The sequence below is a fragment of the Trematomus bernacchii genome, unplaced genomic scaffold, assembly GCF_902827165.1.
Source record: "Trematomus bernacchii unplaced genomic scaffold, fTreBer1.1, whole genome shotgun sequence".
Lineage (NCBI taxonomy): Eukaryota > Metazoa > Chordata > Actinopteri > Perciformes > Nototheniidae > Trematomus > Trematomus bernacchii.
Genome location: NW_022987869.1, coordinates 6,585,082 through 6,602,019, shown reverse-complemented (window position 1 = coordinate 6,602,019; position 16,938 = coordinate 6,585,082). Strand labels below are relative to the sequence as shown.

Below are 16,938 nucleotides of genomic sequence, written 5' to 3'. Positions count from 1 at the left end.
ATAAGACTGTCATATTACCAGTTTCCTCCGGTAGCGAGACCCCTGAGAAGAGCCCGGTGAAGACTGTCATGTTTGCAGTAGCCTCCGGTAGCGAGACCCCTGTGAAGACCCCGGTGAAGACTGTCATGTTTGCAGTAGCCTCCGGTAGCGAGACCCCTGTGAAGACCCCGGTGGAAACTGTCATGTTTGCAGTAGCCTCCGGTAGCGAGACCCCTGTGAAGACCCCGGTGGAAACTGTCATGTTTGCAGTAGCCTCCGGTAGCGAGACCCCTGTGAAGACCCCCGGTGGAAACTGTCATGTTTGCAGTAGCCTCCGGTAGCGAGACCCCTGTGAAGACCCCGGTGGAAACTGTCATGTTTGCAGTAGCCTCCGGTAGCGAGACCCCTGTATGCCGGAAGACCCGTGCCTCTAAGCTGGCTAATGACTTGCCCTCTCCCTCAAATTACTGGTCCACTGGGTGTGGACGGGGGAATACCATGCGTGAAATCACGTTGCCTAGAAGCATGGAGGCGTACCTTCAGACATACTTGGATCACTGTTTGGGTGTCGCTCCGACAGTAAAACAGAAAGACAATGTTTGTGTCGAAGATCAGCCGGATAAAGAACTTCATAGTATACATGGCCCATGGTGTTAACCGCCTGTCAGACTGGCTGTTCCTAAGAAACATAAAGATGATCCGTGGCTGGAGCGAGTATATTGTAAAGCCGGGCCGGGCAGTCACAACATCAGAGTTCTTCCTGAAGAATGTGCACCAGTTCATGGGGTACATGTCTGAGTCAAAGCCCCGGGGGTGCAAGCTCACCCAGTCTGATATGACCCACATAATGAGAGAGGTGAAAGCCAACATGAAACACTTGAATAAGGCAGTCACTCTACATCAGTTTAAGGTGAAGAGGAACAAACTGGATCGTCTGCCGAGCCAGGCGGAGCTTCTCGCCGCCATGGCGGCCGCTGAGAAGCGCATCCCGGAGCTCCTCGACCTGATGGCCGGCACGCCAACCTCAACCACCCAGAAGCTTCTCTATGGCTATCTCACCCTCCATTGGAGCCTCCTGTATGGCCACCGTACGGGCGTGTACGCAAACATGAAAAACAGTGAGGTCTTAGAGGCAGCCATAAGGGGAACTGCTGAGGGCTACATCATCCATGTGCAGGATCACAAGACGGCCAAGACATATGGCGAAGCACAGCTGGCGCTTACAGTAGAGGAGTTTAGCTGGGTCATGCGGTGGATGGGGATTAAAGAGGCATTGCTGGGTCCTCAGAATGAATTCTTCCTTTTCACAAGGGGGAATCGGGCCTCCAAGAACCTGAACGCTCACTTGAAGAGGGCATGGGCTGATGCTGGGCTAGAAACAGCCGTCACCTTCACAATCCTGCGCACTGCCCTGGCTGACAATATCAAGCATCACCAAGATCCAGAAAGCCGGTCGATTCTCGCCAGGTTTATGTGTCACGACGTAACCACGGCGGACCGGTTCTACGCGAATGCGCCAGGTATAAAGGAGGCATTGAGAATCCGCTCCATGTTCAGGGCGTCATCAGATGCGGCAGCAGCTGCATCATCATCAGAAGGATGTCTACCGCTGTCAGATGGGGAGACCTCCGAAGAGGGCTGCTATAACAGTACAGCTCTATCATCTTCACCTGATGGGTCATTGGAGCGGCAGCAGCAGCGGAAGCGGAAGCGGGAGGGAAAGAGGCCAATGAAGTCGGGACCGGGGCTGGTTGACACTCCTGATGATGGGGCAGGGGCCGTGGACTCAACCTGTTTGCCCTGGTGCACCGTAAGAATTAGACGCCTAATTTGGTCCCCTGAATCCCGCTAAACATTGTGAATATGTATACCGTGTATATAATTATTATTATAATCCTGTGTATACATTTTGTAAATAGTACAATATCTCCAGGGCGCATAACTGCACTTTACAAGCCAGGAAAGGTGCCAGAATCCTGGGCATACATTTTGTTAATAGTGCAACACCTCCAGGGCGCATAACTGCACTTTAAAACGTAGGTTAAGAAATTTAGTAGTACTGTTATAGCAGCAGTAGTACGTGTAAATAGTTTATGTTTTAGCCTCTCTGTACTGTGTACTGTGTTTTTTGTTCAAATAAAAAAAAAAATAAAAAAAAAACAATAACCTTGATGGTTACCAGGGGCAGAAAAAGTGCCACTTTCCATCAGCACCGGGGAGGCACTCTCCTTGGTGCTGAACCCTGTGATGAGCGCTCAAGTGTTGGCGGAGGAGGTGTAAGCCAGAGGAGGGTGAACAAAAGTTAAAGTGTTTGAACCTCCAGCCCAGAAGGGGGGGTGATGCCGTGAAGAAGGCTGAATATGGATGCTGATGGGCGGACACAGAAGCACCATAAAACCACCCCCTTGTAAGACCACCAGGGGCACGAGAATACCCTCCACAGAAGGGGGGGTGATGCCGTGAAGAAGGCCGAATATGGATGCTGATGGGCGGACACAGAAGCACCATAAAACCACCCCCTTGTAAGGTCACCAGGGGCACGAGAATACCCTCCAGCCCAGAAGGGGGGGTGATGCCGTGAAGAAGGCCGAATATGGATGCTGATGGGCGGACACAGAAGCACCATAAAACCACCCCCTTGTAAGGTCACCAGGGGCACGAGAATACCCTCCACAGAAGGGGGGGTGATGCCGTGAAGAAGGCCGAATATGGATGCTGATGGGCAGACACAGAAGCACCATAAAACCACCCCCTTGTAAGGTCACCAGGGGCACGAGGTTCTGGTGGGTGTGAATACCTGTGTTTAGTCCGTGGGGGAGTGCTTAACTGTGGGGGCCCGGGGACTCAGGGTGTGCAAGGTTATGGAGGTCCCACTGTTAGGGGCCCATGCTGGAGGTAATTAGTCCGTCCTTGGGGCTCTGTGAGCGGGCAAAAAGAGGTGATTTCCCCCTGGTCTCTGCTGGAGGTGCAGAGTCCCACTGTTAGGGGCCCATGCTGGAGGTAATTAGTCCGTCCTTCGGGGCTCTGTGAGCGGGCAATGAGAGGTGATTTTCCCGGTCTCCGCCCTGGAGGTGTGAAATAAACAGAGTCCCCCTGTTAGGGACTGGTGCTGGAGGTCTCTAGTCCGTCCTTCGGTGCTCTGTGGGCGGGCAGAGAGAGGTGATTTCCCCCTGGTCTCTGCTGGAGGTGCAGAGTCCCACTGTTAGGGGCCCATGCTGGAGGTAATTAGTCCGTCCTTGGGGCTCTGTGAGCGGGCAGAGAGAGGTGATTTTCCCCTGGTCTCTGCTGGAGCTGTGAAAGAAACAGAGTCCCACTGTTATGGGGACATGCTGGAGGTCTCGAGTCCGTCCTTCGGTGCTCTGTGAGCGGGCAGAGAGAGGTGATTTTCCCCTGGTCTCTGCTGGAGCTGTGAAAGAAACAGAGTCCCACTGTTATGGGGACATGCTGGAGGTAATTAGTCCGTCCTTGGGGCTCTGTGAGGGGGCAGAGAGAGGTGATTTCCCCCTGGTCTCTGCTGGAGGTGCAGAGTCCCACTGTTAGGGGCCCATGCTGGAGGTAATTAGTCCGTCCTTGGGGCTCTGTGAGCGGGCAGAGAGAGGTGATTTTCCCCTGGTCTCTGCTGGAGCTGTGAAAGAAACAGAGTCCCACTGTTATGGGGACATGCTGGAGGTAATTAGTCCGTCCTTGGGGCTCTGTGAGCGGGCAGAGAGAGGTGATTTCCCCCTGGTCTCTGCTGGAGGTGCAGAGTCCCACTGTTAGGGGCCCATGCTGGAGGTAATTAGTCCGTCCTTGGGGCTCTGTGAGCGGGCAGAGAGAGGTGATTTTCCCCTGGTCTCTGCTGGAGCTGTGAAAGAAACAGAGTCCCACTGTTATGGGGACATGCTGCAGGTAATTAGTCCGTCCTTGGGGCTCTGTGAGCGGGCAGAGAGAGGTGATTTTCCCCTGGTCTCTGCTGGAGCTGTGAAAGAAACAGAGTCCCACTGTTATGGGGACATGCTGGAGGTAATTAGTCCGTCCTTGGGGCTCTGTGAGGGGGCAGAGAGAGGTGATTTCCCCCTGGTCTCTGCTGGAGGTGCAGAGTCCCACTGTTAGGGGCCCATGCTGGAGGTAATTAGTCCGTCCTTGGGGCTCTGTGAGCGGGCAGAGAGAGGTGATTTCCCCCTGGTCTCTGCTGGAGGTGCAGAGTCCCACTGTTAGGGGCCCATGCTGGAGGTAATTAGTCCGTCCTTCGGGGCTCTGTGAGCGGGCAATGAGAGGTGATTTTCCCGGTCTCCGCCCTGGAGGTGTGAAATAAACAGAGTCCCACTGTTAGGGACTGGTGCTGGAGGTCTCTAGTCCGTCCTTCGGGGCTCTGTGAGCGGGCAGAGAGAGGTGATTTCCCCCTGGTCTCTCCTGGAGGTGTGAAATAAACAGAGTGCTACATTTTGTAAATAGTGCAATATCTCCAGGGCGCATAACTGCACTTTACAAGCCAGAAATAATGTTTAAATGGTCGGGGAAAGTATTTTTAAATGTCTGGAAGAGAGTTTTAGACAGTCATTTTGCACGAAATCATTTAACATAGACGCTCTCCTGAAAATGCACAGAATATGTGCTTTTTCAGGAGACCGTCAATGTTAAATGATTTCGTGCAAAATGACTGGCTAAAACCTCGGAATAAGTGTTTGAAAGGCGGGGAAAAGTTGTTTAAAATAGTCTGATACCTCCAGGGCGCATCACCAAAAATGTACAAGCCAGGGAAGATGCCTGAATCCCGGATACTTTAGGTCTGTCACTTAGGGTGACCGCACCACTCCGACGCTCCCGAGAGCGGACGTCCATTGTTTGTAAGGCACCTAAGAGGGATAAGGACCTGACAGATTGTGCTAGTTACAGGCCACTAAGTTTATTGAATTCGAATCTTAAAATATTTGCAAAAGTGCTTGCCAGACGCATTCAGGATTATATGCCAACCTTAATTAACTGTGATCAGACAGGGTTTATAAAGTCAAGGCTAGCTGCTGATAATGTTAGACGTCTTCTCCATATAATAGAGGCTTCAGTTGACAAAAAAGACCCGGCAGCGGTGCTGTCTCTTGATGCAATGAAAGCCTTTGACAGACTAGAGTGGTCCTTTCTGTGGTCTGTGCTGGAGAAAATGGGTTTTGGTAACGGCTTTATACATATGGTTAAGGTGCTGTACTCTAATCCCTCAGCTCTGGTGCTCACTGGGCAATTATCCTCCACATTATTCCCTGTTTCTAGATCTTCCCGTCAGGGATGTCCACTGAGCCCAGCACTTTTTGCACTCTCCCTTGAACCTCTAGCCCAAATGATACGCCAATCCCCTAGTATACATCCAATTTCTGTTCGTGACACTCACCATCAGGTGGCGCTATACGCAGATGATATTCTGGTTTTCATGGAGAAACCGACTCAATCTATGCCTGTATTGTTATCTATTTGTGAGGAGTTTGGTTGTCTCTCTGGCCGTAGGATTAATTGGTCTAAATCCGCCCTCTTACCCCTTAATGAGCCAGCTAAAATGCTTCAATTTCCACCCAATGTCCCAGTTGTCCAGCACTTTAAATATCTTGGGATAGAAATGTTCCCATCTTTAAATCGCATTGTAACATATAATTACTCAGAAGCATGGAACAGGATTAAGGTGGATTTGGAAAGATGGACTAGCCTTCCGAACTCTCTTCGGGCCCGAATATCTATAGTCAAAATGAACATTTTACCCAGGATTAATTTTGTCAGCTCAATGATCCCCCTCTCACCCCCGGTTGACTATTGGAGAAAAATCCACTCTTTTATTTCGCGCTTTATCTGGAATTCAAAGCGCCCGCGGCTGAAATGATCCACTATACAGCGGGGGAGGGAAGGTGGTGGTCTGGCGGTGCCTAATTTTAAATTGTATTTTTGGTCATTTATGCTTCGTCCGTTACTGGTGTGGCTTAACCCTAATGCTTCCGTTTCCTGGCGTAATATAGAGGAAAATATCGTACAACCTTGGAACCTGCAGGATATCCTTTTTGCCAATTTAACAAATGGGCAATGCCAACTACGCTTTGGCCCTATAGTTTCACATCTCATCAAGATATGGCGCACAGCTGAATCAAAATGTAAGATTTCCTGCAAGTGGCACACACTTTCTCCTATATTTGATAATAAAGGTCTGCTAATTGGTGGGAGACCTGTCTCATCCTCTCATTGGAGCAACAGCAGTATTCACCACTTGAGTCACATTTATGATAACAGGGGCTTGTGCTCCTTTCAAGAAATTAAGAGTGCGTTCAATCTGCCAGGTAGCTCATTTTTCTTCTATTTGCAGCTCAGATCTGCTCTCAAGGCACATGGTGTCCCATGGTAACAACCTATACCTGTTCTCCTCTGTATAAGTTGTTTACTGTACAGGGGAAAAACAGAGGTATGGTGTCTACACTGTATAATTTCTTTCTGGAGGCTTCCTACGATAACCTACAGCTGGACAGAGTATGGAGACGTGACTGCCCAGTTTTAGACACTGATTTCAGTTGGGAGGGTGTTTGGTCAAGCATAAAAGAAGCTTCTCGGAATCCCGATCACCAACAGATCCACTTTAACTATGTCCACAGAACATATCTGACCCCGCGTAAACTTCACTGCATGAAAATGATAGACGATCCCTCATGTAGTTTATGCACTATGAAGGCCCCTGGCACGTTTATGCACATGATGTGGGACTGTCCCCCAGTCGCACTATTCTGGACTAAAGTGGCTTCTGGCATGTCACGTGTGCTTTCAGTGACAGTGCCGTTGACTGTACCCGCCCTTCTATTGAATGATCTGTCAAAGCTCAATATCACCAAGCTTAAGATGTGCATCTTAATAGCTGGCCTAACAGCTGCAAAAAAGATGGTTGCGGTTGGATGGAAGCCTCCTAATTCCCTCACTTTCAGACACTGGGTCCTTGCATCTCTGGATGTTGTTTATCTAGAGTTGTCAACTGCCCGAATAAATAGGACAAATGACTAATTTAAACAATTGGCGCTCTGCAGTCGATTCCTTCAAAGATCTTTTAGAATGATTTCTCCCTTTCCTTAATCCACAGCCTTTTCAATTGCGACCTTTGCGTTTCCCTGTGTGTGTGTATGTGTTAGTGATGGTATACACTCCTGTCTGATAGCGCTGATGGAGTGCTGGCACCCAACAGCGAACACCCTATATGTGTGTGTGTGTGTCTTTGTCTTTGTCTGTGTGTGTGTGTGTTTATATGTCTGGGAGGGAGGGTAGGGTTTGTTTTATTTTATTTTCATTGTCTTGTTATTATTTTTAGCTTACATGCGTTTTCTGTATTCTGCATTTTGTATTTTTTTGTAAGTAATTACCTTTATCTCATTTTGTTTCTCTTGTGTACTTTCAGTTATTTCATTTAAAAACATGTGGTTGTACATGTTGTGTATTAACATCAATAAAAATGTGATCACAAAAAAAAAAAAATTATTATTATTCCGCCGGAATTTTGCAACTCTTCTCCTCCTACATTCAACATCGCAGAAACTCAGTTCAAACATCAAAACGTTCAGCTCGGTCGGGAATCTTTGGCTATTACTTTTATCATTCATAACTTTCATAATTCCAGAGATACATCCCATAATTCATCACATTTTTAACCATTGAAGTCAATGGAGAAAATCTTCAGACTTCAACTGCTAACTGTTCATTCATACTTTCACTCAGAAACCTCATTCCAACTTTAAAATGTTACACATCTTTCTGACATTATTCGTGTAACACAACTTTTAAATCTGATTCTTACTTTTACAGATATTAAACATTGTTCAGACCTTGGTAAAGAGGCTTTCTTCATATTTTAACATTAACTAGAGTGCGTGATGTCACAGCTAGAGGGTAGGAAATCTTGAAATTTGCCTTCATATTTCTTTTTAAAACTGCCATAATTCCCAAACCCTACATTCCTGAGACATAATTCTTCATGACAAACGTAGGAAAACATCTCGTAGCTTGAAAAATGACAAATAATTAAGCAAAATAATTAAACAAAATGCCTCTTGAGGGCATGAAGTGACAAAAACTTTCAACATGTCTCCATTAAAACCCATTGTAATTTCAGGCTGATATTTCCTCACAGCAGCATCCGCACACCTTTAGTTAAACTGCCAAAAAGGCCACATTATTAACCCGAAAGTACACAAAAATTACACTTCAGATACTCAACTTCCTTGACATGCTTCACGTTTTGAAATTTCACAGATATCTGTTATCGTTCTTCCACAAAACGTTCACATGTAAGAGGTTTATCTCTCATTCAGAACAATGCACACCTTTGATCTCTACAGAGCTCGTTAGGTCAACTATAAACACCTGTGTAATGGAACACGATGATGTCATCACTCCAACAGCAGTCAGTTCTAACTGTTCATTTCATACTCACACACTCTCTCTCTCTCTCTCTCTCTCTCTCTCTCTCTCTCTCTCTCTCTCTCTGACACACACAGACACACACACTCTCTCTCTCTCTCACACACAATGTTCCAAACGGCCCAAAACTTCACAGGTTTGGTAACGATGCAGCCATCAACGCATCTATTATGGGGTGTCATCAAATGCCGTTGCGATGGCGACAGACCACTCGCCATGAAGCACGATGTCGCTGTAAGTCCAATGGAAACGGTCCGATCGTCCCCCAAACCTTGCTTGTATATCACCGGTCCCGCCCTCAACAGCTCTACGTCAATTATGGGGTTTCTTCAAATGCCGTTGCCATGGCAACACAATACTCGCCATGAAACACGGTTTTCTCATAACTTCAGTGAAAATGTTACAAACGGCCCAAAACTTCACAGGTTTGGTAACGATGTAGCCATCAACGCATCTAAGCGTATTATGGGGTGTCATCAAATGCCGTTGCCATGGCGACAGATCATTTGCCATCAAGTTAGTTCAAATGTTTGCAGTTCAAATATTCTGCTGCTTTTCCAAGCCTTTTTACTTTCTTTTCTTCACTCATCACACATTCAAGCCCCCAGTGTTTATATATCATTTCAATCTAAATTCTTCACTTTCTTCTTACACATTACATTTCAGCATGGCAGTTTAGCGTCAGCTTTTCAGCATAAAGCATTCCCACTAGCAATTTCTTCAGGAATTGCATTCTCTAGTTTATTTCAAAGCCCTGCTGAAGGTTTTGAAAGTTTCCAAGCTTGTGAGTGCAGCATAATATGACATCCTGGCATGAACCGAGACTGAGAGCTCAAGTGCAAAGTGCTAACCACAGTCTGCAGGTTTTTGTGGCATTTAGTAGAACAGAGAGCATTTCTTGTAAATGCTGAAGGGAGGGGGGGAGCAGGGTTAACTGAGGGCAGTTATCTAAAAGTGAAAGGAAAATACATTCTAATGGGACATTAAGGGTATCGATCATTTGAGTCCCTGAATAAGAGGTGCAATAAAATCATATCACATGAACGTGAAAGCCTGGAGAGGAAAGAAAAGGAAGTAAATAAATGAACATGGTCAGTTTAATCACTATTATGTTCTATGCTGAATCAGCCTGTCAATGTTTCTTTTGAAAACACTTTGACAAAGTTCAGGCTGCTGTAACAGTGTGGATCAGTCCCACACAACAGCTGCTGAAGGAGCTGGAGTCAAACTATACATTTTCAATAAAAGTAGCATCTAAAATCGCATTATTCTGGACTGTGTGTCAGTGTCTGAAAATAAATCCTGTTTGTGCATTGAAATTTCTGATATCAAATAGAATGATGAGGTGCTCAGGATTGTGATGGAGGGGGAGACTGAAGCTAGGAAGAGCTCCACAGGAAACACCATTCTGTGAATCAGAACTTAAAATAAATCCCTTGCACCGTACAATACAATCTTGAATACAGCAAAACAACTCTGAGTTAAAGTTTATATGATTCAACAGTGTGAGTTTAATTCCTAAGGCATTGAAGAACAACTTGTTTATTTCAAAGCCCTGTTGATGGTTTTGAAAGTTTCCAAGCTTGTGAGTGCAGCCCCAGCTAGCGGGGAACGTTCTCACAACTTTGGCTAACGTTACCTATTAGTTCTAATAAGGTTTTAAAGAAACGTTTTCATCTGATGTTCAAAGAACCTTTTTAGGATGTTTATTTTTTCAAATAATGTTCCTATAAGGTTTTAGGTTAACTAAGACATAACGTTTTAACTGCAACATTCAGAGGATGTTTTGAGGATGTTATTGAGGCCTGAGATGACAGAAAGTGTTTTTATAAAACGTTCCTTTAATGTGATATGTTAACAAAGGTGGAACATTTTGCCTGCAAAATTCTAAGGATGTGTTTTGGACGTTGTTGGGTAACACATTAAAGATGTTCTTTATAAAACGTTCCCTCAATGTTACATGATAACAAATGAAGAACATTCTCCAAGAAACATTCTGAAAATGTTTTCAGGATGTTATTCTTTTTTTTATAAAAACGTTCCTGTTATGGCAAATATTAACACGGTCATGGTCAGATTTATTTCTAGAGCACTTTAAAAAACAAACTTGTTGCATTTGTTTGAAAATAATGTTTTAAAAAAAATCTGATGTCACCATATTTTCCTTTTGAAAAAAACAAACAAGCACGTAATTCATGATAAGCTGTAAGCAGATATTGCATGTTTGCGGTGGCATTTGTGAGTTCCCAGCTAGAAATGTTTGTTACCATCCGTTGTTCTAGGAATGTTTTCAGCGGGACGTTTTATTTTGGTTCCCAGAATGTTCTTCTGAAAGGTAGGATAACGTTCTTTAAAAACATTCTTGAAATGTTTGGTGATAACCTTCTTAAGATGTTTTTGATAACCTTCTTAAGATGTTTTTGATAACATTGTTAGAACATTATGCCCTACTGTTCTTAAAACGTTTTCAGCAGGACGTTTTAGTTTGGTTCCCAGAATGTTCTTCTGAAAGGTAGGATAACGTTCTTTAAAAACATTCTGGAAATGTTTGGTGATAACCTTCTTAAGATGTATGAGCGCATTGAGACAATGAATAGGACATATAAAAACGAATTTATGCATGCCAATATTCACTCACATGCACTTATAATCACACTAAGGTATGTAGACCCACAGTATTCATAATATCATATGTGTAAAATATCCGAAAATAATCACACGTTTTTCTGACTATAAAGGTTGCGTCTCGTATGTAGGTTCTAACTGTTAGATAAGCTATCTGGCCGTGTGTTGTGAGGGCTGCGTATAAACAGTGTCCGCTGTTTATGCATATTGGATAAAAATCGTTATTGCACCCTTTAGATTTGAGACCGACAGACATCCCAGCTAGCGGGGAACGTTCTCACAACTTTGGCTAACATTACCTACAGGTTCTAATAAGGTTTTAAAGAAACGTTTTAATCTGATGTTCAAAGAGCCTTTTTAGGAGGTTTATTTTTTCAAATAATGTTCCTATAAGGTTTAAGGTTAACTAAGACATACTGTTTTAACTGCAACATTCTAAGGATGTGTTTTGGACGTTGTTGGGTAACACATTAAAGATGTTCTTTATAAAACGTTCCCTCAATGTTACATGATAACAAATGAAGAACATTCTCCAAGCAACATTCTGAAAATGTTTTCAGGATGTTATTGAGGTCTGAGATGACAAAGTGTTTTATAAAATGTTCCTTTAATGTGATATGTTAACAAAGGTGGAACGTTTTGCCTGCAACATTCTAAGGATGTGTTTTGGACGTTGTTGGGATAACACATTAAAGATGTTCTTTATAAAACATTCCCTCAATGTTACATGATAACCAAAGAAGAACATTTTGAAAGCAACATTTGGATAATGTTTTCAGGAGGTTATTCTTTTTTTATAAAACGTTCCTGTGATGCGAAATATTAACACGGTCATGGTCAACGTCAGATTTATTTGTAGTGCGCTTTAAAATACAAACTTGTTGCATTTGTTTGAAAAGGATGTTTAAAAAATATCTGATGTCACAACATTTTCCTTTTAAAAAAAACAAACAAGCATGTAATTCATGATATTGCATGTTTGCTTAGGCATGTCTGAGTTCCCAGCTAGACATTGTTGGTTCTAAAAACATTCTGAGAATGTTACCATTCATTGTTCTAGGAATGGTTTCATCGAGAAGTTTTATTTTGGTTCCTAGAATGTACTTCTGAAAGGTAGGATAACGTCCTCTAAAAACATTCTTAAAATGTTTGATGATAACATTGTTCGAACATTATACCCCAAGTGTTTTTGTTGTTTATGCACATATCTCTATTGTCATATGGATCGAATAACACTTAGAAAACCAAAGACAGACATATAGAAGAACGGACCGACTATCACTGCCCGTCCCTGAAACCCCTGTTAGTGTTTGTATGTGTTTGTTTCTACTGTATGTCTCTCTCTCCCCCCACCTGCCTGCTGGTCTGCTCTACACGGCTGGGAGCAATCTCCAATCAACCACACCTGCAACCTGCTCATCAGCCACACTATGAAAGCCTGCAGCCTGTACTCATTCCCTGCCGGATTGTTGCCGTGAACAGTTTGTTGCGTGCCGCTCTAGCTTTTTGCCAGCATATTCTTTGACAACTTTGCCTGCTTTTGCCTCACACTCATTTTTGTGTCTCTCCCAGGAGGAATACAAGGCCTTCCACACTCCCAAGACCAGCCAGGCCTCTCCACCCTGGAACAACTGTTTCCCACTGCTGCCATAACCAACCTCCACTCCCCTTTTGTGGCATTTAGTAGAACAGAGAGCATTTCTTGTAAATGCTGAAGGGAGGGGGGAGCAGGGTTAACTGAGTGCAGTTATCTAAAAGTGAAAGGAAAATCCATTATAACGGGACATTAAGGGTATCGATCATTTGAGTCCCTGAATAAGAGGTGCAATAAAATCATATCACATGAACGTGAAAGCCTACAGGGGAAAGAAAAGTAAGTAAATAAATGAACATGGTCAGTTTAATCACTATTATGTTGTATGCTGAATCAGCCTGTCAATGTTTTTTTTTAAAACACTTTGACAAAGTTCAGGCTGCTGTAACAGTGTGGATCAGTCCCACACAACAGCTGCTGAAGCAGCTGGAGTCAAACTATACATTTTCAAATAAAAGTAGCATCTAAAATCGCATTCATCTGGACTGTGTGTCAGTGTCTGAAAATAAATCCTGTTTGTGCATTGAAATTTCTGATATCAAATACAATGATGAGGTGCTCAGGATTGTGATGGAGGGGGAGACTGAAGCTGGGAAGAGCTCCACTTGAAACACCATTCTGTGAATCGGAACTTAAAATAAAGCCCTTGCACCGTACACTACAATCTTGAATACAGCAAAACAACTTTGAGTTAAAGTTTATATGAGGATTCAACAGTGTGAGTTTAATTCCTAAGGAATTGAAGAATAATGTGTTTATATCAAAGCCCTGCTGAAGGTTTTGAAAGTTTCCAAGCTTGTGAGTGCAGCATAATATGACATCCTGTCATGAACAGAGAATGAGAGCTACAGTTCAAGTGCTAACTACAGTCTGCAGGTTTCATAAAATCATATCACATGAATGTGAAAACCTAGCGGGGAAATAAATGGAAAATTAAACACATCCATGCCCCTTCCCACCAAACCAGTTCTCCGTGCTTTTCTGGTTCTGAACTGGTTCTCCTTTTTAGTCCCAGTTGTGTTCCCAGCCACTCACAACCACAACAATGGCGGACTGCGTCGGGTTGATGCTCGTGTTGCTTTTACTAATATGAAGCCAGATTAGATTAAATCACTATTATGCCAAATGCTGAAGCCAACTATTCCATGTTTCTTTTAAAACACTTTGAGAGCTGCAGACTGCTGAAGGTGTAATCAAACTGTAAATAAAATGTAGCTCTACATGTCCATGTGACCTTGGGAAAGATACAGTACTTAACCACAAATTGGTATAGCCAACGTGTGTGAGTGTGTGTGAATGTTAGTCTCCCTGAGCACCTTGCATGGCAGCCTCTGCCTCTGTATGAATGTGTGCGAATGGGTGAATGTTGATATCTAAAGAGCAATGAGGATTTATATCTAAAATATGTAGTCTGTTCAATTAAAACAAGTTTAAACACATGAGGCTGTATTTCCCCTTGTTCTGTTTATTAAGGGAAGGATTGTATACTTTTTAATCTGAGAATCATCCCACTGTAGCTGAACTTCAGACTGTGATGTCAGCAGTGTGTGTGGGTGTGGTTTGCTTCATGAAGTCTGTATTTAAGGAAGTGTTGTTGCAGACTAACTTCACTTCCTCAGCTCAGCAGCAGACCAGCTCCTCCCTCCATCACCAACTATGGACAGCAAACATGCCCAAAATGGTAAGTGAATAAACTTTATTGTTGATGATGATTGCAACTTATCTAAATAGGTATTTATAGATGGATAGGTAGCTTGACATATTTCCTAATAATGAACAGATCAAAACAGTTAATACAAAATGTATGTTTCTTATATTCCAGGCATTTTAAGAGCCTGGGTGATTTTACGAATGCGACACTGCTTTTACTTGCTTGCATTACATTCTTCACAAGACTACATGAAACGTATTAAGAATAATATAAATATTGAGGGCAAGCCAGTCAGAAGTTTGTTTTGGCTCCTGATTATAACTAACGGCAACTTATACCCTTAAAAGTGATTTTAGGCCCAAAATTGGTTAAATTGTAGAAGTATGAAAGATAGAAACTAAACATGTTGTAGTGACTATTTGTAAAAATGGTTTTCTCATTAAAATAAACGTACAGCTAGAGGCCACTGCTGCACCATGTCAGTTCAGGTTGTACACAGGCAGTTAAGAAGTCAAACATCCAGACGAGATTACCATTTAGTTTGAATTTCCAGTATGTGTCTTCATCATGGTGCCTCTCTCTTGCTCCGGTAAAACAACAAACAAGGTCCCTTCAAGGTGGTAGTTGAACAATTTTATAAATACCGAGATTGCCAAATATCTTTTCATTTTTTTCAGACCTCCCATCAGAATCAAACACATACAATAACGAGGTACTCCAGATTGTGATGGTGGGGAAAACCGGAGCTGGGAAGAGCGCCACAGGAAACACCATTCTGGGAAAAGAGTACTTTAAATCAGAGTTCTCTTTTAAATCCATGACTGTAAACTGTTCTAATGCCTTTGGTGAAGTTGATGGACAAAGAGTTAAGGTTATTGACACTCCTGGTCTGTTTGACACCATGATTGATGAAAAGAAGACCAGAAAAGATGTTGGCCAGAGCATTTCTTATGCTTCTCCTGGACCCCATATCTTCCTGGTCGTCATCAAACTGGGCAGATTCACAGAGGAAGAAAAGCAGACAGTTCAGAAGATTCAGGAAATCTTTGGAGAGCAAGCAGACAGATACAGCATGGTCCTCTTTACCCACGGTGATCTGCTCGAAGACCAACCTATCAAAAGGAAAGTGAAGAGCTGCAGGAACTTGTGAACAGATGTAACAGGCAGTACCACGTCTTCAATAATAAGGTGAAGGATCGTTCTCAGGTCAGAGAGCTGCTCGACAAGATCAGAAATATAACAGAGAAGAACGAAGGAAGCCATTACACCAATGAAATGTTCCAGGAGGCAGAGAGGGAGCTAGAAGAGGAAAAACAGAGAATCCTTAAAGAGAGAGAAGAGGAAATACGCAAAAAGGAAGAGGAAATGGAAAAGAGATTAGATAAAAAGCATGAGGAACAATTTAAGAAAATCAAAGAGGATAGGGAGAGGTCAGCAAGGCAGATGGAAGCTCATGAAATAAAAATGGAGGAGGAGATGAGGAGAATAAGAGAAGAGGAGGCAAGGCTGAGAGAAGCTTACAAAAGAGAAATGGAGGAGGAAAAGGGGAGAATAAGAGAAGAGGAGGCAAGGAAAGCCAGGAAGGAAGCTGAGGACAGCACTAAAATAATTGACATAATTTGGACCGTTGCGAGAGAAGGTTGGAAAATGGTAACTTCTTTGTTTTGTTTTGCTGCGCAGGTTTCCATGATACAGTCTGACCCTCTACAATATCTCCTTGTAAATCTTCACAGTCACCTTTTTGATTTTGTTGTTTGATGTGATTTATAGTAATGTCAGTTATTTCAGTGGTGAGTTACAATTAAATATCAACAGGGTGACAAATCGTCAAGAACCAAGATGTTAACATTTTAAACTATATTAATGTAATGTAAACTCATTTGTTCTTTGATTGCTTTTGCTTTTACAAGAAAAAAGAAAAATATATACATCATGAATTAATGCTTTTAAAATGGTATACGGATAAGTTTTATTTGTATTCCACAATAACTGAAGGCGTAATGTTGGCTTTTGTAATGAATTGTGTAATTCAACTGTCCCCTTTTGGATTTATTTGTTTGATGTTATTTATAGTTATATCAGTTATTTCAATGATTATTTGTTGTGACCAAATACTAAACAAAATTGTCTAGAACCAATATCTCTGATTTGCTCTTTGATTGCTATTGCTTTTACAAAGAAAAATAAATATATATATGTAAAAATATATATCATGAATTAATATGATGAAAATGTGACGCTCTGTTATTTAAAGGACCCCAAAGCAGAGACTGATTCAGGTAAAGTTTTCAAGGTGTTTAAGAAAAATGCAAACAAAAAGGCAGGCAGTGATAGCTAGGAAGCTAGCTGGGCAGCAGAGAGCAACAAAACACTGGAGTTCGCACAAGAACACTGGATATCGGGAAATCATGGATCTCGGCTGCAGAGAGGCACGTTGGTTCATCTAACTACATGGAATTATCTGGCAGACAAGTGGAGTGAGGACTGGATTTTTATGGAGCAGGTTGGTTGGGTGATTGGGAAGAGGTGTGCCTCGTCTGCAGCCAGGAGGAGAATGCCACATACAAGCCGTGCAGAGAAGGAGAAGAGAGAAGGGAGGGGGGAGAGAGAGCATGCACCAAAGAACCAAAAACAATTAAACATAACAGAAAATATGCTTTTAAATTGTTATACGGATAAAAAG

General features: G+C 43.0%; 1 protein-coding gene across 1 annotated transcript in view; it reads left to right on the top strand.

Moving 5' to 3' along the window:
* Window positions 1-15,955, top strand: part of LOC117469227 (GTPase IMAP family member 9-like) — a 21,626-nt gene extending 5,671 nt beyond the window's left edge. The window contains 3 exon segments of the mRNA XM_034113609.1: window positions 14,904-15,370; window positions 15,373-15,894; window positions 15,936-15,955. Coding sequence (XP_033969500.1) covers window positions 14,904-15,370; window positions 15,373-15,894; window positions 15,936-15,955 — 1,009 coding nt within the window.
* Window positions 15,956-16,938: the final 983 nt, after the last annotated feature.